General features: G+C 39.5%; 1 protein-coding gene and 1 long non-coding RNA gene across 13 annotated transcripts in view; both read left to right on the forward strand.

Annotated features, from left to right (window-relative positions):
- Nucleotides 1-22,522, forward strand: part of GLCE (glucuronic acid epimerase) — a 110,499-nt gene that overhangs the window by 79,039 nt on the left and 8,938 nt on the right. For 8 of the 12 annotated variants that reach the window (XM_043494196.1, XM_038420402.2, XM_043494202.1 and 5 more), the window contains 2 exons: nt 16,536-17,131; nt 21,863-22,108. In XM_043494196.1, coding sequence (XP_043350131.1) covers nt 16,549-17,131; nt 21,863-22,108 — 829 coding nt within the window. In that variant the 5' untranslated portion in view covers nt 16,536-16,548. Of the gene's footprint in view, nt 1-5,080; nt 5,215-16,530; nt 17,132-21,862; nt 22,109-22,522 lie in introns of those variants that run through there. The other 4 variants (XM_043494200.1, XM_043494198.1, XM_043494201.1 and 1 more) reach the window with 2 other exon arrangements.
- Nucleotides 17,139-21,446, forward strand: LOC122456163. Its single transcript, XR_006274860.1, has 2 exons — nt 17,139-21,129; nt 21,233-21,446. It is a non-coding gene; the product is annotated as an uncharacterized LOC122456163 (long non-coding RNA).

Here is a 22,522-nt window from a genome sequence, read left to right on the forward strand (position 1 = left end):
GTAAAAAAATATGAATATACTGAGTGTGGCCGTCATTGAAACTAAATAAGGAATTCGCTGTGTTTTAAGTGGGGTAATGATTACAAATACACTGATATAAAATTATAGTATGCTTTTTAAAACAACTCTTACCTCATCACAACAATGTAATGTAAATAGACTTCTGTTCTAAATCTAAGCAGTAGATGTAATTAGTTGAACAATAAAGGAAATTATATTAGGCTGTAGTCACATTAGAGAATCGTAGGATATATTACTGGACACTTATTTTACTTTACAATTTAGATCTTCCTTTCATGTGGTATACAGATGGAATATTACTAACTGCCATAATTAAATAGTAAATCTGTTTTGGAGTCAGCCAATGTAGAGTAGTGATCTAGATTCAATTATGTTAGGTCTATTCATTTGTATTTGTACATTATTATAATTTCTCAGCACAAAAGGAAACCATATATATTGTTCAAATTCTCTTCTGATTTTATTTAATCAAAACCTATTAAAATGCTAACTGCATATAGATTAAATGCAGATTAATTATAATTTAATGTATTAAATTAGGCGCTTATACCCAAACCAGTCTTCACAGGTTAACAGTCAACTAAAACCTACTTACTAAGATATTTTAATGCCTCTGCCAATGTGTATATTTATTAAAATAAATGCAGCCATATTCTCACCTACTTCTCAGTTCTGCCTATTTCAAAATTGTAGTTCTAGTTTTGTTGCATCATCTGCTGCTGTGGGAATAAATATGTTGTGAAACAGAATTTGGCAAACATTCACGAAGCCAATTCTAGTAACAAATTATTTTTAATTAGCTTTCGAAGGGCAGATTTAGTGTTTGGGAGCACAGCAGAATTCCTGTCAGCGAGGCTTTATAAATGCTGAAAAAAATCTGGCTTTCAAGTCTTAAATAAACATCAGTGGTACAGAAGTACAATGGAGTTTTTATTAAATTATTTTCCTATGAAGGAAAATGACCACAATTGAGACAAACTGAACTGTTTCTATAGTATTGAGCATGACTGCTTAAATATACACTTTCTGCTTCTAACTTTTTTCTTCACTCTTATGTACCTATAACAATCTTTATTTTTTCCATTATTGTGATCAGGATATCTGTTGGAATTCTAGTCTGTCAGATTTATTTGGTTGCTAAATTGCTATTGGAATGTGGCTTTTGTTTTTCTTTGTATCATATTTAACATATCTAAGATTGGCGGTCACTATTCCGTGGTTTTTTTCCCCCTTGACTAAATAGTTTAGCCTGGTATAGAAACTTCAAAGTAAATAGGTAGCTTATCACTACTCAGCAGAAATCCATGGTCTTAAGTTAAAATACAGTCTTTCTTCATACATAGTAAACAGAATGTCAGTTCTGAGAAGTTTAAAATCTCGGTGGGCAACTTATTTTTGACTATTGTTTAAACGCATTTCTTTTTAAACTGAATACTCTAATGTATTACCAACTTGTACAGCCTGTTTTGAAAATGTTTGTGCTTCATGCTTGCTAATAGAAAAGGAGTACTTGTGGCACCTTAGAGACTAACAAATTTATTTTGTTGCATCCGATGAGGTGAGCTGTAGCTCATGAAAGCTTATGCTCAAATAAATTTGTTAGTCTCTAAGGTGCCACAAGTACTCCTTTTCTTTTTGCGAATACAGACTAACACGGCTGCTACTCTGAAACCTGTCATGCTCGCTAATGTTTCTCAGCTGTCTTTCTATATAGAAAGCAAGAATTTAATAATTTGAAGCTTTATGTAATCATTGAATTTAGTCCATTCAAGACTGAGCCATACAATGTTAGGAAAAAAACCAGTAGTGCTAAAAGAGCCCATTGACTGTGGCTAGCAGATTGCCTGGGTGTGCAATACATGCCCATGCTAAACAAGGGCAACTGAAGTGATTGTAAAATGCTGGAAGCTGCCATCACCTTATCTACACTATGGCTCTCACTCTTGCAGGTGAATTTGTGGAAGTACTGGTGGGATTTTTCCCCATAAACTTCCTAACCTGGATACAGCCAAGAAAAACCTTGAGGGGTGAGGCTGGAGGTGATTTTAAGATCAAGTGGGCACTACAATCATTGCAGACGTGATGGACGTCCTATCTGGAGAAGGTTTCATATCTGTTTGCAAAGTGTTCAGATTATAGTAGTACAAAGTAGTGCCTCTTGATGACATCTGCCATAACAATGCTACACGTCGTCTAAGAGCTATTTTGTGGCATACAGACAAGTTGCACTCTTGGTAGAAATGCTTTTGTAATCCATTAGTTTGGTTATGCATGGATCCTTTGAGAGAAGATAGGGTAGCAGGGGAGTTTGCTCTCTGCCTCAGTCTAACTAGAATTAAACCTTAGTGCAGAGTTGCTTCCTGAGAAACCAGGCTTTGGTGTGTGAGCAGAGATTTCTGGAAGAAGGGTTTGCCTGCACGCTGTTGTGACCATCTCCGTTCCCAGACTATTGTGTACTTGTAAGAGTATACATGCTTTATTTATGGAATATCCAGACTCCCTTGTCACTGTTTTTTCCTCCACTGGAAAGCTGGTTTCCATAGCCCCAGACATCTGTTGCCTCTTGGCAAAGGATGAGAGACATTGGGTTCAGAATGGGACACTAGTATTGGAAGAAGGGGCAACAGTACTAATATTTCCATTTATTTAGAACATTAGGAGAAAATCCTAGCATCTGAAACGAGATGGTGGGGAATTGGGATCAAAAAGCTACATGAAGGGATTATTGGAAATCAGGTCTCCTACTCAATTTGCTATGATTTGTTTCTTCTTCCAGGGATCAGAGTAGCAGCAGTTAGTCTGTATTCGCAAAAAGAAAAGGAGTACTTGTGGCACCTTAGAGACTAACAAATTTATTTGAGCAGAAGCTTTTGTGAGCTACAGCTCACTTCATCGGATGTATTCAGTGGAAAATACAGTGAGGAGATTTATATACACACACAGAGAACGTGAAACAATGGGTTTTATCATACACACTGTAAGGAGAGTGATCACTTAAGATGAGCCATCACCAGCAGCGTGGGGGGGAGAGGAGGAAAACCTTTTTGTGGTGATCAAGGTGGGCCATTTCCAGCAGCTTATGCTCAAATAAATTCGTTAGTCTCTAAGGTGCCACAAGTACTCCTTTTCTTTCTTCTTCCACAGACTGAGCCTGCTGGCTGTGACTGAACAAGCACGAATGAGCCTGTATTTGGATGCTTGTGGCATACAGCTCTTGGAAAATAGGAGATTTGTAGCTGGGATCCTGTGTACTTTGCTTTTCTGTGGCTGGGGAGATAGGTGCTCCAGAGTTTTAATTAAAAAAAAAAAAAATCTAGCCTATATCATTGTGAAGAAAACCTTTAAAAACATTCACTACATGCCAAGGAATGGCATATTGTCTGTAACAATGAAAGCTATAAGGGAGGTGTGAACTGCCATGTTCATCTCAGTGGGGTGCTGACTGGGAAACCACCAGTGATGATTTAAGGATTAACATTGTTCATTGCTGAGTGTTTTAGGAGAAACATTCAGTTAATGTGCTTTACCCCACAATCACACACTGCCTCCCACCATTTCCCAGGCATCCAAAGCCACAGCTGACTTCTCCCCAGTTCCCCAAACCTCCAGTTTACCCCTGCTTTCTATAGTGCCATTGTGCATTTTCAGGAGACAGGTCTGCATCCCATAAAAATGTAAGGCTAGTATACAATTAATTAAATATTGTGTTCGGTAGTACAAGGAACTATACATTCATTTTCATAATTAGGTTTTTTTAATGGAGATACTTTATCTAAAAGCTGCCCTGGAATCTCCAGTATGCTACACTGGAATGCTGTGAAATCCAGACCCCCACCCCCCCACCCTCGCTGCCTAATTTAGACCATGTTTGCCAAGGAGTGACCTACAGAAGGTCAATGACCAGTTATGTAGCTATGTAAACATTATGGTGATGGCTTCCTCAGGGTAACTATACACAAACCCGCTTCAATAGCTCAGGGTAGGAGGCACATTTTTGGATGAAGAGAGAATCCCCCAGTACAAAGTCTTGCAAAGCAGCTCTCTAGAATGTGAAAAGGATATTTGCTAAATAAAAAATAGATATAGCTCCTTTGGCTGATTCATTTTCTTGTAGAGTTTAATAAGCTTGGTCTCTCCAATTTCCCTTTTCTTGTACAGTATACCTTACTTTCTTAACTGCAGACTGTTCACTATCACTATAATCTGGAAAGGAGATTAGTGCAAGTTCTGACACTGCTCTTTATCCTCTAGTGAAGCCTTCCCCCTCAATTCTACATCTCCGCATCCTCCTCACAAGTGAGAATTCTTCAGATTGAATAAAGATGAACCCTGCATCATTAATGGCAAATATGACTGGGAACAGCTTGTAAGGTGAAGTTGTCAGAATTACATTAGCATTTCAAACTAGCGAGTACAGTGGCTTGAGGGGGAAAAAACCAATCTTGCCCTTCTTAGCATATATCAAGGCACACTGAATTTACAAAATAACCATGTTCTGTGTTTTGAAGGCATGCCAGAACTGCAAACGGAGGGTTTTGGCCAGCAAATTGCAGGACCTATTTTGCTGCATTTACCTGATGCTGAAATTTTGTAAGGAAGGTGGAACAAAATTCTCTTAACAGGTTTCAGAGTAGCAGCCGTGTTAGTCTATATTCGCAAAAAAGAAAAGGAGTACTTGTGGCACCTTAGAGACTAACAAATTTATTTGAGCATAAGCTTTCATGAGCTACAGCTCACTTCATTGGACGAAAGCTTATGCTCAAATAAATTTTAGTCTCTAAGGTGCCACAAGTACTGCTTTTCTTTTTTGCAAAATTTTCTTAAGTAGCATGTGGAAGATTTTTCTGTAGACCTGAACTGTTTGGTCCTGTCTGTTTGTTTAACAAATCAGTTTGTAAGTGTTGTTCTTCTATTTGTCTTTTTCTATGACTAATTATCAGTTTCTTGTGAACTGAACGTAGCATAGTTAAGATTGATAACAGCTTCATTGTAAATTTTTTTTAGTGCCGAGGACCCTGGATTCATCATCTTACTTCCCCCCCGCCCTCCCCCCGAACATCTGAAAAGGGACCTAGCCGCCTTTCTGTTCTATCCAGCACTAAAAAGCAACTCAACATCTAGCTGTTGATATCATGTGTTTAAAACACCTTCTGGAGGAAAAGTCATGGCAATAAATAGTCTAGGTCTAACATGGTAACAAAGCCCTTTCTTGGGACGTTTTTCTTGCCATCTAACATTACTTTACAAGAGAGCTTGTTATGGTTGCATTATGATTTTGTTTTTAGTGAACAGGCAATAACCTTGAACCTTTAGCCCTCAACCTTTTTATCATAAATAGACTTATGTCTTACCTGAAAAGTTTTTCTTTTTCACCATTCTGCACTTTAGGTTAGTCTGTTGTGATTTACTCATCCTCAGGCACATCCTGCTGACACTGCTCATGCAAGTAGCCTGATTTGGAATCAGCTGAGCTATTTGCTTGTGTAAGGTGAGCACAGTTAGACACTTCTATGGAATTCCTTGGTACTAACATTTCTCCTCCATCTGAAGGCTCCAGTTTAAGGCCCTGTCTATACTAGGGGTAGTATACCTCAAAGAGCTCCTTGGGCTAGCCTACACTATAAAAGTTTTGCCAGTATAGTTCTGCTGGCAAACCCTGCTTGTGGAGACACCGCTTATTCTGCCAAAAAGAGGTCTTTGGCCTGTATACTTAAGCTGCCTAAGCTTATGCTCAAATAAATTTGTTAGTCTCTAAGGTGCCACAAGTCCTCCTTTTCTTTTTTGTGTATACTAGCAAACAAACTCTTGCCAGCATAAGCTGCGTCTACCTTGGATTTTTTTTCAGGCGTAGCTATGTTGCTTAAGGGTGAGACTTTATTTTTTCACTTGCCTGATGGATATGCCAATACAATTTTGTAGTATAGACCCAGTCCTAGTGTGGATGCCAATTTATAGCGGCAAAATAATGCTTTTACTGGTACAGCTTATTTTTTTTCTCTCTCTCCTCCCCCCCATCACTCAACTGAAAAAAGCTCTACCCATAAAAAGCACAGTTTTTCAGGTATAACTGTGTCTATATTAGGGACTTTGCCAGCACATCATGTGGGTTAGGGCTCACTCCTGTTCACATCCTGACCAATGTAGGTGTGCTATCAGAAGTCTGTCATGTAGACAAGGCCTAATTCCTCCATATCAAGCTTTTCCCCAGTTACATCCTGTCAGGCCTTGGAACAAAGACACCCTTTGACATAGACTCATGCTGTCGGGAGCCTGTCTTTAGTCCGGGAGACAGAACTATGAGTAGACAGTCTAATAGGAGGAGAGGGGTTTACATGATGTGTTTAAAAATCCTTGCCAGGACATGGGAAAAAATCCTTGCCAATAATTGGCTTGAGCCTGCCTACCTGAAAATGGAACCGAAGGTTAGTTTGCAGTTTTCAACTAAACCAGTCATTCTGATGTTTACACCTTAATTAGTTATCTTGACACCTTCTTTCCCCCCCCCCATCCTAATGCTTCATTAGTGTTAAAATTGCCTTTGTAAACTGGAGATTAAAAGATTTTGTTTTAATTCAGAGCAACAATAGTTCCCTAAAAAGTCCATCCACACTTTCAATTTTGAAATGCTAACAAATTGGGTCAGCCTGTTGCAAAGCTGGGTCAGTGTTTTTGTGCACTGCTCATTCTTTCATGGGATTGTGAGTTGTGTGCCAAATCAGAACTCAGCTTGCCAAAGCTGTCACAATTCCTATCCTCAGGTCAGTCCAGACTTCGGAAATGTACAAGCTGCAGTAACCACTTGAAGTCTGATTGTTTTCCCTCATTACTTGTATCTTGGTGATCCATCGTAAAGCCCCAATATTGATTCACTTGGGTCACTCTCTTCTGAGTGCCAGTGTTTCCTCCAGAATCCTGTCTTTAATTCTTTCACCAGTAGTCTGTTTCTGTTTCCTGCTCTCAGATCACAGAATTTCTGTGCCCTTGAAGCCCTGAGAAATACACACAAATCCACAGTTATTTTCCATCTGTCTTCAAAGCCTTTGCTCGGATACAGTATATGTCCATCCAAGTTGAGGACTCATTTCTGAGCCTGTCTGCTGCTCCTGCTTAATCATATGGAGGTCTTACCATTTAGCTATACAAGCTACCCCTCCCTTTCTTTGCAGTTGTGCACATTCCCTCACTCCCAGACTCTACTGACCTTCAGAGCAAGAGACTGGGGTGAAATCCTGGCCCTGTTGAAATTGATGGGCATTTTGATGCTGACATCAGGAGAGCCAGGATTTCACTCCAGCATTCAAATATGAGTCACCTGAGAAGCCATGCTGCACAAACAAACCACTGTAGCGGCTTATCCTCTGCGGCCCTCCAAATGCGAGGGTTTGTGATAGCCATACACAGACATCCATTTTCCTTTGGCCATTGTCACTGTAAACTAGAACTATTGGCTTTTGTTCTTTCCTATCGTCATTCCCCAGGGAGACCAGCTAAGGCAGGTCTTTAAATTGTCCAGAAAAAATTTGCTAACTACCAAAATGCTCTGGGGGGGTAACTTTTTATTCTGTGCTTGTAGCTACATACAAAGGGACTTCCTCACAGATATCCACTTATTGCTGGACACATTTCCATATTCCCATGGCTGTACAGTAAAACATCCTGTGCTTTTTAGCTTGTTAGGATCAATACATTTGGAATACAAATCTTCCTTGTTTGGCTGAGTCACAGCTGCACCTGCCCTTCCCTACACACATTCTGCAGTAAAATGTTCTCTTTTGTGGTCCTGTCCTAGGTGCCTCGCTAACCTAGAAGACCATTGTCCATAGCTTGCGGAGTTGGTTTTGAGCTTTCCCTTTCTTTGTGTGAATTCTTTCTCCAGGAAGACATCTATTCCTGCTTACTCTGCTCTGTTTGCTTTCACTTCCTTTGGGTAATGTTTAGTTATTGCTACTCCAATCCCATCCATCTGGACTAGTGTCGGCCAGTTCAGAAAAGATCATCTTGCCTACTTTCTTCTGCTACTGTTCACTCGTTAAGATGCTAACCTGTCCGTTTGGTTGATCTCTAGTCAATAAATTGCTCTGGGAAGGTTAATCTAGAAATGTTTAGTCCTGTAATTTCTCAACTGATTTGAAGAGCAGATAGCTAGACTTACTGGAAGATCGCATAGAATCATAGAATATTAGGGTTGGAAGAGACCTGAAGAGGTCATCTAGTCCAATCCCTTGCTCAAAGCAAGACCAGCACCAACTAAATCCCAGCCAGGGCTTTGTCAAAAAACCTCTAAGGAAGGAGATTCCACCACCTCCCTAGGGAACCCATTCCAGTGCTTCACCACCCTCCTAGTGAATTAGTGTTTCCTAATATTCAACGTAGACCTCCCCCCACGGCAACTTGAGACCATTACTCCTTGTTCTGTCATCTGTTACCACTGAGAACTGCTGAGCTCCATCCTCTTTGGAACTCCCCTTCAGGTAGTTGAAGGCTGCTATCAAATCCTCCCTCTCTCTACTCTTCTGCAGACTAAATAACCCCAGGTTCCTCAGCCTCTCCTCATAAGTCATTTGCCCCAGCCCCCTAATCATTTTCATTGCCCTCCACTGGACACTCTCTCCAATTTGTCCACATCTCTTCTGTAGTGGGGGGACCAAAACTGGAAGCAGTACTCCGGGTGTGGCATCACCAGTGCTAACTAGAGGAAAATGATCACTTCCCTTGATCTGCTGGCAATGCTTCCACTAATGCAGCCCAATATGCCGTTTGCCTTCTTGGCAACAAGGGCACACTGTTGATTCATATCTAGCTTCTCGTCCACTGTAATCCCCAGGTCCTTTTTCTGCAGGACTGCTGCAGAACTGCTGCTTAGTCAATCAGTCCCCAGCCTGTAGCAGTGCACATGTTTAGCTGCTTCTGATTGTTGCCTGTTTTCTGTTCTGGGGTGTGCACCAGTCTGGCCTGGGGTAACCTAGTCAAGAAAAGATTTAGCCAGTAAACAGGTCTGTTTGTTCCTGTATGTTAATCTGTAGGTAATGAGATGGGTCTTGAACAAAGGAGCATCTGCAAAACAAGCTGTTATAAACATGTATAGGATTCCTGCTGGAGCCCTTCTCATCCACCAAGCTTGCTTTGGATTTGGTTACTGCTGTAGATAGTCAGAGGAGTTGATGGTTAGAGGCTGTGAAACAGTTTACATCCTCCTTTGCCATGATCTCTTTATAAAATAGGTCTTTTGTGACCATTGTGCAGGGAGACCTAACAGCAACCTGGACCCATGAGCTGCTTACCTTTAGGGGATTCTAGTGCAAGGTGTCCTTGCATATTAGTTGTTTGCAGTGTTGTAGCCATGTTCATCCCAGGATATTTGAGACAAGTTGGGTGAAGTAATGTCTCTTATTGGACCAACTTCTGTTGGTGAAAGACAAGCTTACACAGAGCTCTGAAAGAATAAAAGATATTACTTCCCCCACCTTGTCTCTCTAGTTCCAGGGACCAATACGGTTACAATAACACTGCATTAAATTCTGGCATTCTCAGCCCAAGGTATAAAGTGACTCCTCATTTATAATTCTTAGCACTGAATACCAAGACTTCTTTGCTTGCACTTAATTAATATAACGGTAGTAGCAGGAATAGTTGAAGTTTTAGTTTTTCTTTAACCTAGTTTTTTATTCTTTGTACTCAAAAACAAAGAATGTTGATACTTCATTTGTGCGTCAAAATATGTTCTATCCATACAAGTTATATCCATTAACGTGTTAAAATTGACTAGTTATTTTCTCGGTAAAATATTGTGTATTTCCTTGCATATAAATTATGATTCTGTGAAGTAATTTTTGCTTCAACAAGAATATACTGAACTTTCAGAGGTAATTTGGATTCACTATATTTTTAGAAAAGTATTCTTTAAAGGTAACTTTGATCTCCAACTTGAGGTCCTTGGGTGTTACCACAACAGGAACAGAGTCCCCATTGTACTGGTTAATACGAAGACAAATGAGAGGGGGAATTGGTCACAATAACATCAAACAGATGTGTGCATAGATTAGTTGTAGGTCTCAATAGTCACAGGTAGTAACGGCTTTTAAAAGCTGAGCAGTTGAGTGTCGGGCTGTTTAGAAATACTTGAATTTTGCTAATATCTATAACTCCTAATACTAATGGAAACTTCAGTGAAAGAGATGCTGAATCTTTATGAAAGACAATCTAATCTATACCTTCAGTTATGGTGTGAGAACTCTCAGCACACTTCCAGAGATTCTCCTAGAATACTCCAGCAAAATCCGTGAAGACCAGACATAATATCCCTGATATTTCCATGATATACAGAGAGAGCAGACCCTCCCATATATACTACCTTACATTTTATTTCAGAATTTTAAAAAAATATATTCCTTTTATATATCATAATGAAGAACAAAAGGCACAATGACAGGTTTCAGAGTAGCAGCCATGTTAGTCTGTATTCGCAAAAAGAAAAGGAGCACTTGTGGCACCTTAGAGACTAACAAATTTATGCTCAAATAAAAAAGGCACAATGTCAATTTAAAACAATCCTTTGTAGGTCTGCTTTACATTATTGAGACTTGTACAGTTCTTGGTCCATCCATTTACATCTAGTGTGTACACTTGCTTTAAAGATTAAGGAATGTCTCAAAGTGTAGATGTAGATGTGTATGCAAGTTCAGAGAATGTTTGTGTTTTTTCTTGGTAACTATGGGCATTTGTCTGACAAGTACATTTCTCCACTTTTTGCTTGTTCTGTACCCAAAATCCTCTCTCTAGTTTCACAGTTGGTTGCTGTGAAATTGTCATAAACCTGAATTGTGACTTTAGGGGAGGAGCTGATGAGTAGTTCAAAACAATTATCTTTACATGTTAAATATTTTTCATAATAGAGAAAAAGGGGAACATACAGAAAATATACTGACTGCTAGAAAAATGTGTAGACATATCCATAAAAATTTTCTGGTAGCTCTTTTAAAAACCTGCCACTTTAAACTTCACTCAGTGAGCAGACCTTAAACTGCTGCACAGGCTGCTGGATAGATTCACCAAGTGAGAGCTAGCAATATGTGTCAGGATTGAGAATTCAGACATGCGAAAAGCAAGGGAGGAAAGGGACTTGTTGGTTGCGGATATTTGATCTGTTTCTTAGCATGAGTGCTGGATACCTCTTATTTTGTGGTGTCTTCAGCTAATGTTCATAAAGATTGCATGTGTTTTTTAAATACCATTTTGGGATCCTATTTAACGTGGTGTTTAGGAGCCAATTACAAATATTTTTGTAGTATTAAACTTAGGCTAGAGCAAAACAGAAAATGCTTAATTCCAGCATTAATGTTCCAACATTTTCCCGTCTTTCTTGAGTGCATCAGGAATGCTTTTCTCCTTAGAATGTGATGCAAAGCTCACTGAAATTAATGGAAAGACTTCCATTTATTTCAATGGGCTTTTGGATCAGGCCCTCTTCATTGCACAATAAAATCTCATATGATGGTTCTTCCCAAATGTTTCACTTTTTTTCTTTCTGAATCATTCTAGTTAAAATACATTGCTTATCGTGAAAGTAAAATATACAGGCACCAGGCAGCCTTTCCCACAAAGCTTCATGTGCTCTTTAACCCAAAACTGCAGCAGTACCTAATCCTCCATTTACAGGCTTCTGAATGGAGGCGAACAGTTGCCACTGTGATCAAATATGCTCACAATCCTGGACTGCAAACACCATTCTCTTCCACTTCTGAGCCAAATGCAACTTGGGTCTCATCTCCAAGTGGTACCTAGAAGATGGTTAGCCATGCCGTTGCTGCCAGTCTGCTGCCGTCATTTTAGAAGAATGGTATGCATCAATCTGTGTGACCCAAGTCAAGGAAACACACCAGGGAGGCCATATTTCATAGGCAACAACTCAAAGTATTGGTGGTATAGGATGACAGGTCTTGCTTATGACACTAACTCTGGCATACATAGAGAATTCTAATCAGAAGGCAGGCCAAAGACTCTTTCTTTCTTGATAGGTATTTTGAAGTTTGGTGGTTGGCTTTTGTCTGCTCCCTTCCCAGAGTTTACTTGCCGTTTGCTGTTGGTCATCTTCCAAAAATGTTGGATTTCATTTAATACTTCACGCTTCTGTTTTTCATCTAAGAATCTCAGTGCTGTCAAAACAGTAAGAATCCTCTCCATTAAGCAGAGTGGGGATCGGAAGGACTCAGAGCTTGCCCAGGATCGCTCCTCAAGTTGGTGGAAAAAGTTGAGCAGAAATTTGCTGTGCTTAGTTCAAGTCCACTGCTCTAACCAGCAGATGTGTTGCCTTCCAATGCACTGGACATGCACAGATTAAAACAAATATATTATGTAACTGGAGAATAGCTGGGCCCTATTCACTGCCATAAAATAACATCTAATAGTCTGTTCAAAATATGCAGTAATAAGCACATAAAAATGTATTGAGCTGTTTCTCTCTTCCCGCTCTTCTCCCCCCACCCCCCAGAATACAGATGGCTTAACTAAATGTAAAGTGTACTTTATGGCTGGGGTGAAGTGTAGGAAGTACTGTTCTCCATTTAAAAGTGAATTATCTCTCTGTATAAAAGAAGCAAAGTGTACTTGTTGAGGTCATCCTGAAAGCATCATCACTAAAAATTATCTGCTGATGCAGAAAATTAGATTTATTCTTATATTAGCATTTCCATAAAAATACAATTATATACAAATTTGTATTCTCTAAAAGCTTGTAGTAAACTAGGCTTTCAGGAAAATAGGACACTTATCTTTTAAAGTCCAGTTTCAAATGGCCAGATGGTGCTTACAATATGGAAGCATAAAATTAGTGAGGTGATTCATTGTTTCTATTTTTTTTTTTAAAGACAAGCTGAGGTAAGAACCTTTCTTGTTGTTCAGTATCATTCCTGCATATTTGTCTGTCAGCAGAAACTCTAGCCGTTGCCGCAACATTTCATTTAGTCATCTGAGGTCGATTCAGAGAGTTGTGTGGATAGTCCCTAGTGGGGTGTGTGTGTGTGTGTGTGTGTGTGTGTGTGTGTGACCATTATTTTAAATGTAAAATTTAACTACTAGCTCTGCCTATTCAGTTGTGCTCCAAAGAATATTAAGAGCTAACATGCTTATTTCACTGGATATTCCTTTAGGTTCCTCCTGTAGTTGCCCAAAGGCAGTACGTAGTGCTACAACTTTGTACTGTTACGGCATTTATTAAAATGTTGTGGGCCAGACATTTTCTGAATTCAGAAATAAACAAGCCATTTTTCATAGTCCTTAATTGCAATTAAACCATTAATTTGTTTGTGCCACTAGATACAAGAAATCTTATCCTGTTGTCATCCTGATACCTTCTTAATGCTGATCTCTGGCTGGGAGTGGATGCTTCTTTAGAACACCAATCAGCTAAGGGGGAAAAGTCTATTATGGATGATTGCATTCAGTGAGATGCTTGCAGTGGTTACTGTTCCTGGCCTGACTTCCTGATCTTAATCTCAGGTTTCAGAGTAGCAGCCGTGTTAGTCTGTTAGTTTTCTTTTCTTTTTGATCTTAATCTGTAGTACTTCAGCCTGTATAATACTAATTATTTATTTTCATGGATGGTTTGTGTAATGGCACAGATCAGATCTGCTCTGTTTCTTTCTCCGTCCCCACCTCTGCCCCATGACGTCTGGCTGTTTCTCAGTTATGTAGTGATGTCTCACCTCCGTATTGAATTGTGTGTGAGAGTAGCGCTAAGATTTTTATAAAAGTATTTCTTCCAAGCGTCTTGGCAAGATAAGGGCAGCTCCTGAAGCATAGTGCTAAACAAAAGCTCAGCTCTGTGCTTCACAAATCAGATCAGGTAGTTACATGTTTAACCTTTGGGCACTCTTTGCCATCAACTCAGGAGACGTTTCAAAGGGAAAAGATGTTGGCATGAAGGCTGTATGTGAATTAAGCTTTTGATTAAGCTCCTTGGTGAAGAGAAATCCAAGTATCAAAAATTAAAAACATAGTTTGCAACACATAGTGTAATTCAGTGGGTTTTTTTAAAAAATGCTCCTGTTTTCCTTGTGGTATCAGGTTTTTTGCTCCATTCTTGAGTAAAGCTAGCTTTTTATGCCAGTATGCTTTTATAATTTAAATTTATTCTCATTATTCCTATATTTCCCAGTCTTTTGACGTGTTCTTTCAACGTCATCTTTCACCTGCTGTAATGTAGGGTGCGGAGGGGGAAGCAGGGGGAATTTTTTACAAGAAAACTGGTAAGGGGGAATGGGACCTTTGCTATGAGAGAAGCCTTTCCGACTCATTTTTTGTGTTCTTATTAACTCTGTGGAAACTGTGCAAGAAATCTGGACCAAAAACACTTCTGCTGAGAGTCTGTAGTCCCCTGGGATGTTCTCCCATTTTCCCAGTTCTGTTCCTACTTAGTAGAGGCCTCTAACTCCCTGGCGTCCTTCCCAGCCTGAGGTCTGCTTTGAACAGGGCAGTAGTTAGCGCTACATAGCCCAGTTGTCTGCCTGCTCCAGTATTAAACTGTAATTTTAAAGGTTTCAGAGTAGCAGCCGTGTTGGTCTGTATCCGCAAAAAGAAAAGGAGGACTTGTGGCACCTTAGAGACCAAGAAATTTATTTGAGCATAAGCTTTCGTGAGCTACAGCTCACTTCATCGGATGCATCTGATGAAGTGAGCTGTAGCTCACGAAAGCTTATGCTCAAATAAATTTCTTGGTCTCTAAGGTGCCACAAGTCCTCCTTTTTAAAATTACAAAAAGAAAAGAGTATTTGAAGAGTAGAAACTTAAAGAATTGATCTAGGTTTGAATGTCAATGTCCACGCCCGAAAAAACTTGTATATTTCCAGTTCTTTTAAATCAGCTCACTTTTTTTTTGTCGGTGTCTAAAAACTTAAAGTACTTTTTTTAAGCATTAGCCGCTAACTTCTCGAAAGCGTCCCTTTGAAGAAAGCAATGATTGAGATTTAATCTTTGAAATGAGGCAGTTTAAATGATCAGCAATGACTTTAGATAAATATTTCATTCACTCTTTTCTCCAAATACACATAAGCCAACAGATGTGCCAGTCTGTCACAGAACTCCAAACCACAGAGTTTTTTAAAAACACCAATTTTAAAAAAAAAATCTTTTGGTGGCATCTCAGTCCAACAAAAGCAAAACAAATCCAAGTTTAGAGCTTAGTCTTTTCATTTGTCAGAAATTTACGTTTTTTTAGATAGTTTAACCAATTACTAGTTTAACCAATTACTGTCTGTATTACCTGTCTGAGCTTTCCGCCCCTACTCCCCCTTCTTTCTGGAGTTGGAGTAGAAATGATTCATCATGTCACACTTCATAGTGGCTGTACTTTGTTTGACTTCTCTGTGTGCTGCGGAGTGGATTAGAGTGCTTTTGCAGCTCTAGTCGCCTGCTGCTGAGCATTTCATTGCTAGATTTATGACTTTACTTGAAAATATACTATGGTTCTAAAGCTTACTGCCAGTTCTGGTATGTCCTGCTCATGCTGCACAACAAAATTGTGTTGATAAATGTCTTTCTGTTATAGTCCAAAGTTGGTGATGTGAGCTACTAATCCGTAAATTCACTTCGTTGGGATGGAGGCGACCTAGAGGGATCCTGAGGAATACCCCACTGTACGGTGCTCCTAATTCAGTCATGCCTGTGCACAACCCTGCTGCATGAAAGGCCTCGGTCACGCTTACCTGTGTCTGAGAGCTTCACACCTATCCCTCCGGATACTATTGTTAAAGAAAAGGAGGACTTGTGGCACCTTAGAGACTAACAAATTTATTCGAGCATAAGCTTTCATGAGCTACAGCTCACTTCATCAGATACATTCAGTGGAAAATACAGTGGGGAGATTTATATACACAGAATATGAAACAATGGGTGTTATCATATACACTATAACGAGTGATCAGGTAAGGTGAGCTATTACCAGCAGGAGAGCGGGGCTGGGGCGGGGAGCCTTTTGTAGTGATAATCAAGGTGGGCCATTTCCACACAAAGTAAAACTATTCCCCTCCCACCTCCCGCTGTTCCTCACACGGTCTTGTCAACTGCTGGAAATGGCCCACCTCATTACAGTGTGTATGGTAACACCCATTGTTTCATGTTCTCTGTGTATATAAATCTGTTATCTGTGTATATCTCTCCCCACTGTATTTTCCACTGAATGCATCCGATGAAGTGAGTTGTAGCTCATGAAAGCTTATGCTCAAGTAAATTTGTTAGTCTCAAAGATGCCACAAGTACTCCTTTTCTTTTTGCGGATACAGACTAACATGGCTACTACTCTGAAACCTATTGTTAAAGAGTCCATGTGTCGGACAGAGAGCTTGCTAGCGAATCACAGGGGTGAGGTTGCATCCAAACTGACACCCGCTCCCCCACGTGGCGGTGGAGTGCCCTGTCACCAGCTCTATCGCTGTCGACTAAAGTAAAAGCAAAAGCCGTCGGTTCCCCTGTTTTAATCTACTCCACATTTATACTTGAGAACATCTCCTTTTATTTTGTAGGTATGGTGTGAATATGCGTTGCTTGGCAGCTCGGGTCAACTATAAGACTCTGATCATCATCTGCGCTCTCTTCACTCTGGTCACAGTCCTGCTGTGGAATAGATGCTCCAGTGATAAAACTACTCAGTTTCCCCGAAATCTGAACAATGGCTTCCGAGTAGATGGATTGGAAAAACGAACAGCTGCATCTGAAAGTAACAACTATGTAAATAACCTAGCCAAACAGCAGAGTGAGGAGGCGTCACCCCAAGAGCAACAGAAAGCACCCCCTGTTGTTGGAGGGTTCAATAGCAATGGAAACAAAATTTTGGGACTTAAATATGAAGAAATTGACTGTCTGATCAATGATGAGCATACAATTAAAGGGAGGAGAGAGGGCAACGAGGTCTTTCTGCCCTTCAGTTGGGTGGAGAAATACTTTGAGGTTTATGGGAAAATTGCTCAGTATGATGGCTATGACAGATTTGAGTTCTCTCATAGCTACTCCAAAGTATATGCACAGAGAGCACCTTACCACCCTGATGGAGTATTCATGTCCTTTGAGGGCTACAATGTAGAAGTTCGAGATAGAGTGAAGTGCATAAGTGGTGTTGAAGGTAGGTGGTGTATGTATTTTACAACTTAATGAAATGCATCTGAAAATTGGCTCTCATAATTTGATATTCAAGATGTTTGTTTTCATTTACTCAACCTCCCTAAGAAAGAATGGGGATGAGTGACACCGAGTTTATTCTAGTCTGTCCCTTACTATTCCTCCAGTGTCATCCTGACAGCTCTAATTTTGGTTTACAGCAGACACCTGCAGTACTAGAAAGTGCTCTAATGCTTTACTAGCACCCATGGAGAGAGATGACAAACCATACGGCAGAGCTCTGCCATGCAGTAGCCTATGTCTAAACTGTCTATTGTATTTTGTCTTTCTGTTGCATTTAACAAGATTATGAATTTTATTTGTTCAGGTTTATAAATGTCCGAGTTAGCACAACAATGTAAGCTGTGCTTTGGAACATTTTTAGAGCAAAACAATAAATGTGTACAAGCAGAAAACAGTGCAAGGTTAGATTCTTCCACATCTAGGTTAGCCTAGCACAGGCTTTATGCAACAAGGTAACAGAATCACTGCGATTTCTGAAGACCGGATAAGAGTATTTCTTTAAATTGTACTATGAAAATTCATGCTTTCCTGTGTAATTACAGGAGAGATTTCAAAGAATGATGTGAGTTGAATGGGAAGGAATTTAAGCCATTAAAGCTTTATCTCATAAGACTCTGAATAAAATTACAGGACAGTAGAACTTTTCTAATTTGCTGAGCCACTCAATCGATAATTTGTACACAAACAGCTCTCATTCCACTTCATAGGAAAGATTTAATAGCAGAAAACTCCAGCAAGATCTCATAACTAAGAATTAATTACTTGTACAAAACGTACTACTGAAACTTACTGGCATACTGTCATATCCTATAAATAACTAAAACTAAACTGCACTTGTGAAATAAATGAACAAAGTGCATTAATGTGGTGGTGTATTCCTGAGTTTTTCCTAACATTAATTAACTTACTAGTTTGAAAAATTCAGTAATTTGTGATGTTTCATTGTATGCTAGTATCAGTTCTAATTTCCAGTGTAGGGTCACTTCTAAACCCCTGAACATTAGTAGATTAGTTTGTTTTAAAAGATGCACAGGAGTGAATGAACCATGTCTGAATTAATCATGATAAGATGTGCTATGATCCTTCCAGGTTATATTATCACATTCCCACTAATTTAGGTATCAACCAAGCAAATACTATTCTATCTTTTCAGTCAATGTGTTAAATTATTTTAGTCTCTGGAATATATTTTGAAAAAATATAAGATGCCCTATCGAAACACATTTCTAAAAACTACTATTTTTAATGGACATGGTGTTAAAATATCTCTCCAAAACTATTGAATTCAATTCTTTAAATTTGTGTTCTTTTCCTATGTTCTGTAACTGCCATTTTGGGTTCATTGTAGCTGCTTTTAAAAATTCACCTTATCTTAATGTTGGGCATTCGCTAGATGACATCTTAGCCCTAATATCTCAAAATGTAGTGGTATCCTCCTCCTGTTTTTAAATTGCCACCTTGCTTTGGAATGAGATGGAAAGAGAGGGAGGACATCTGGAGCTGTTCTTGTGCCCTACAAGAAAGGTGTTTACTAATTCTACACATTCCGATTCAATTGGGTTGCAAGGTGGCCTAGCTCTGAATTTAGACTCCCCCCCCCCCCCCCAAGGGCTTGTCTATATTTCAAACACTACCACGGCACAGCTGAAGTGTTGCAGCTGCACCGCTGTGGTGCTTCAGTGTAGACACCATCTATGCTGACAGGAGAGGTTCTCCCACTGGTATAGGTAATCATCCACCTCAAGAGGTGGTGGTTAGATCAATGGAAGAATTCTTGTCCACCACACACTGTCTACATTGGGGTTAGGTTGGCATAGCTCCATGTGTTGGCGTGTGGATTTTGCACACTCCTGAGAGACATAGCTATGCCGATGTAAGTTCTGAGCATAGACCAGCCATAAGATGCCTGACTAATTCATCTCTGTTCAGAGGGAAAAGAGAGAGTACATGCCTAAGTTCCTTCTAAGCTGTGTGGCTGTGCAGCAGCCTATTAAGCGTCACACAAGCGCTCAGGGTTGCAGGGGGGAGAGATGCCTCTCCCCTGGCCCCAAAGCAGCCCCAGACCTGCCGTGGCCGAAGGAGGCGTCACGCATCACCTCCATATTGGTGCACATAACAAAATTCATTCCGCACATACCTCTGAAAAATTAGAGGGAACACAGGTGCATGCTGAGTCTTGACTCTCCCAAAATTACAAATAAATTAGACCCAATAAGCAGCACATGCGCAGAGGGGAATTTTTAATGAAACAGACAATAGATTAGAAAGTCCTATGTAGAATATCATGTAGAAAGTCTGATTATCTACATCAGACTTTCTAATTGATGTTCTATTTCATTAAAAATTCCCCTCTTTGCGCATACATGGTGCTCAATGTGCTGTAAGTCTTGGATCTTAAATTTAGAATGTACCTGGAAGATCACTGCAGTTAGTCACTTTGCAGTACTGCTGACTTTTAGACTGAAAAGCGAAGTGAAACCACAATGCAAAACCATGCAAGAAAAGTTCTGGAGCATCTCAACTTGCAAAATATGTAGGCTCCATGCAGATGTGGAATATGTCTAGCTGATGTATATTTCAGCCACAAATTTCTGTGAATGAATTTAATCAAAGTGTCAAGTGTCTTTTACCTACAAATTTGGCTTTCTGCATTATGCCATTTAGAGCTATTGTCGTGCAATGTGGTGCCAAGAGCCCTAATGTGGTTGGGGAAATACACTTGCTAGCATCTGGCAGACAGGTTTCAGGGGAGAAATAACTACTGTTTGTGGGGGAGAGGATGGATATCAAAGTAAAACCGTTTGAAAAGGTTTTAGGTTTCAAATGCAAACTAATAGAATGATGCAAGATGATAGAGTAGTTCTTATATTATCACCTAGATGGAATGAAGAAAAGCTCATGTTATATTTTTACCTGGTCTCTCTTGTACAAGGTAATATGTTGCCTTGTGTCCTGTGACCTGGACAATTTAATCATGTCATCTTCTTAAATTAATGGCTACAAGTAAAGCTTTTACAGCAGATTTCATCTTATGATCCCAATACATGCACCCTTAACTGAGAACACTTATTAATACTAAGTGAGCTAGCTTCCAGCAGTTGAGATAATACAGAGTACTTAAATATTTCCCTTGATGCTTTTACTCTTCAGAAGTAGTCCATCAAGTTACTTTCAGGAACATTTACTATTAGTAACATGAAGCACCGATAATCTATGAAAGTGCATCTTATTTAATTTAGTTTAATCTTTTCATTACACCAGGTTCCAGGGATAGCTAGCTTCCAAGTTGAACATTTGCAAGGGACAAAAATGGTGCAAATGCCACCGTATTTTTCACTTTTAACTTTCTTCACTTTGTGCCATTCAAAGGTTTGAAGGGCTGGAATCCTGTATCCTACTAGGGGTTCAAGACACTTTCCATATTAAGGTTCAGCTTTGAGACTAAATTGGAAGACCAGTAAATCATGTTTGTTAAACTCCAGCAAGTTTTGAAAAAAGTGTTATCCATGCTTCATGCTGTGTGTGCATTTCCTTTCATATTACCATTTATCCAGATATTGGCATATAAATTAGAGCCTCTTTCCATATACTAAAGCTCCTCTTGCTTCAGTGATGTGACATGTTTGTTATCAGTTATGGCTATGATAATGAGGGTGTCCTCACTGAATGGACATTAGTGAGGGCTTTGGGCAGAAGGAAACTGATTGATTACATGGAGGGGGGAGCTCTTTTTAAGCACATCATAGCGATTGGTCATGACAGAGAATGTTAGAAAATGTGTATTGATGAATGAAGTTTCAAGAGCATTACATTACGCAGTGAGCTTCAGTTATACAAATTACCAGGTTGTAGCAGGTCTCTGGGGGCCCAACTGTTAGCAGATGTTGGAGCTCTGTACAGATGTGCCAGTTAATTCTTATTGACTGATTTTGGTAGATTGTGACTTTAATTCCACTTCAAATATAAGGGGGGAAGTAGCTTTCTCCTCAGAGGCAACTAGGGTCTGGGACAAGGATGCCCTTGGAGAGAAACCCCAACTCAGGGGACAAAGGTTTAGGTTGCCATGTTTTTTATTTATATGTTGAGCTAAACCTGAAAGAGAGAAGTTTAGACCAGAGAGTATGTGTAAATTCTGCAAAGAGCAGGGTGGGGGAAATCTCTGATTACACAGACATTATTTCAGGATGTATTTGTAATAGCTCTCTAGTTTGGGAGCTGTAACAGTTTAGATTTGCAAGTATTGAGTAAAATTGCAGGTTCATGAAAAAATGCTAGTAAAATTCTACTAATGTTGTTTTACATTTAATTTGCAAAGATTTATGTGGTATTAGAGGGATTTCATGGTCTCCACAGTGGAAGGAAAAATCCATAAAAATGTTTGTATATTAAAGTCTGGTATTGCAATAAGTAAGTAAATGCCCAGGTATGGTAGAACATGGTGAGAACTTGACTTTGCCTTCTGCATCTGGTCGGTTTTGATATCAGTTTTTAGTATTTGCAGACCTTGGTAAAAAGGAGAGTAATTTGTCTGTGCCTGAGAACTAATGGTGAAAGCTGCTACTGGTAAATGGCATTTATTTATGTAAAACTGTGGGGGAGAGAAGGGGAGACAGAATTCTAAATTTCTATTTTAAATGTTCTAACAATGATTCGTGTTTTTCGTATATTACAGGTGTTCCATTATCCACACAGTGGGGACCTCAAGGCTATTTCTACCCAATCCAGATTGCACAATATGGGCTAAGTCATTATAGTAAAAATCTGACTGAGAGACCACCTCACATAGAGGTGTATGAAACAGCAGAAGACAAAGACAAAAGCAGCAGATCCATTGATTGGACTGTACCAAAAAGCTGTTCTATTTCAACAGTACCTGATAAATCCAGGTTCACTAATGTTAAACAGTTTGTCGCTCCAGGTGTGTTGTTGTAACTACATCGCAGATAAGCCATTTGTGTTAATTTTGTGCAGATGTTACCATGGGAGTCCTTTATTAAATACATATGTATATAACCCTGTTGACTTTTCATCTTTGAAATCTCACCTGAAAACCTGTCTTCTGCTTTGTCTGTCTGTCTCTTATTTTCCTTTTATCTTATCTCTCAACTTTGTAACTAACTCTAAAGTGAACAGAAGCTGTATTATAGAAGAGATTTTACCACACAGATAAAGAACAGAAAAGCTCCAGATGAAATTCTGCAGCCTTTAGTTGCCATGCCTATCACAGAACTAAGAGGAAGCAAATAACCTGGGAACCAATCTATAGAATAAGAAATGGGAGTAAAATAAATTCCGCAATCTTAGTGCTAACAAATTACAGATAGGGTAAACC

The sequence above is a fragment of the Dermochelys coriacea genome, chromosome 10, assembly GCF_009764565.3.
Source record: "Dermochelys coriacea isolate rDerCor1 chromosome 10, rDerCor1.pri.v4, whole genome shotgun sequence".
NCBI lineage: Eukaryota > Metazoa > Chordata > Testudines > Dermochelyidae > Dermochelys > Dermochelys coriacea.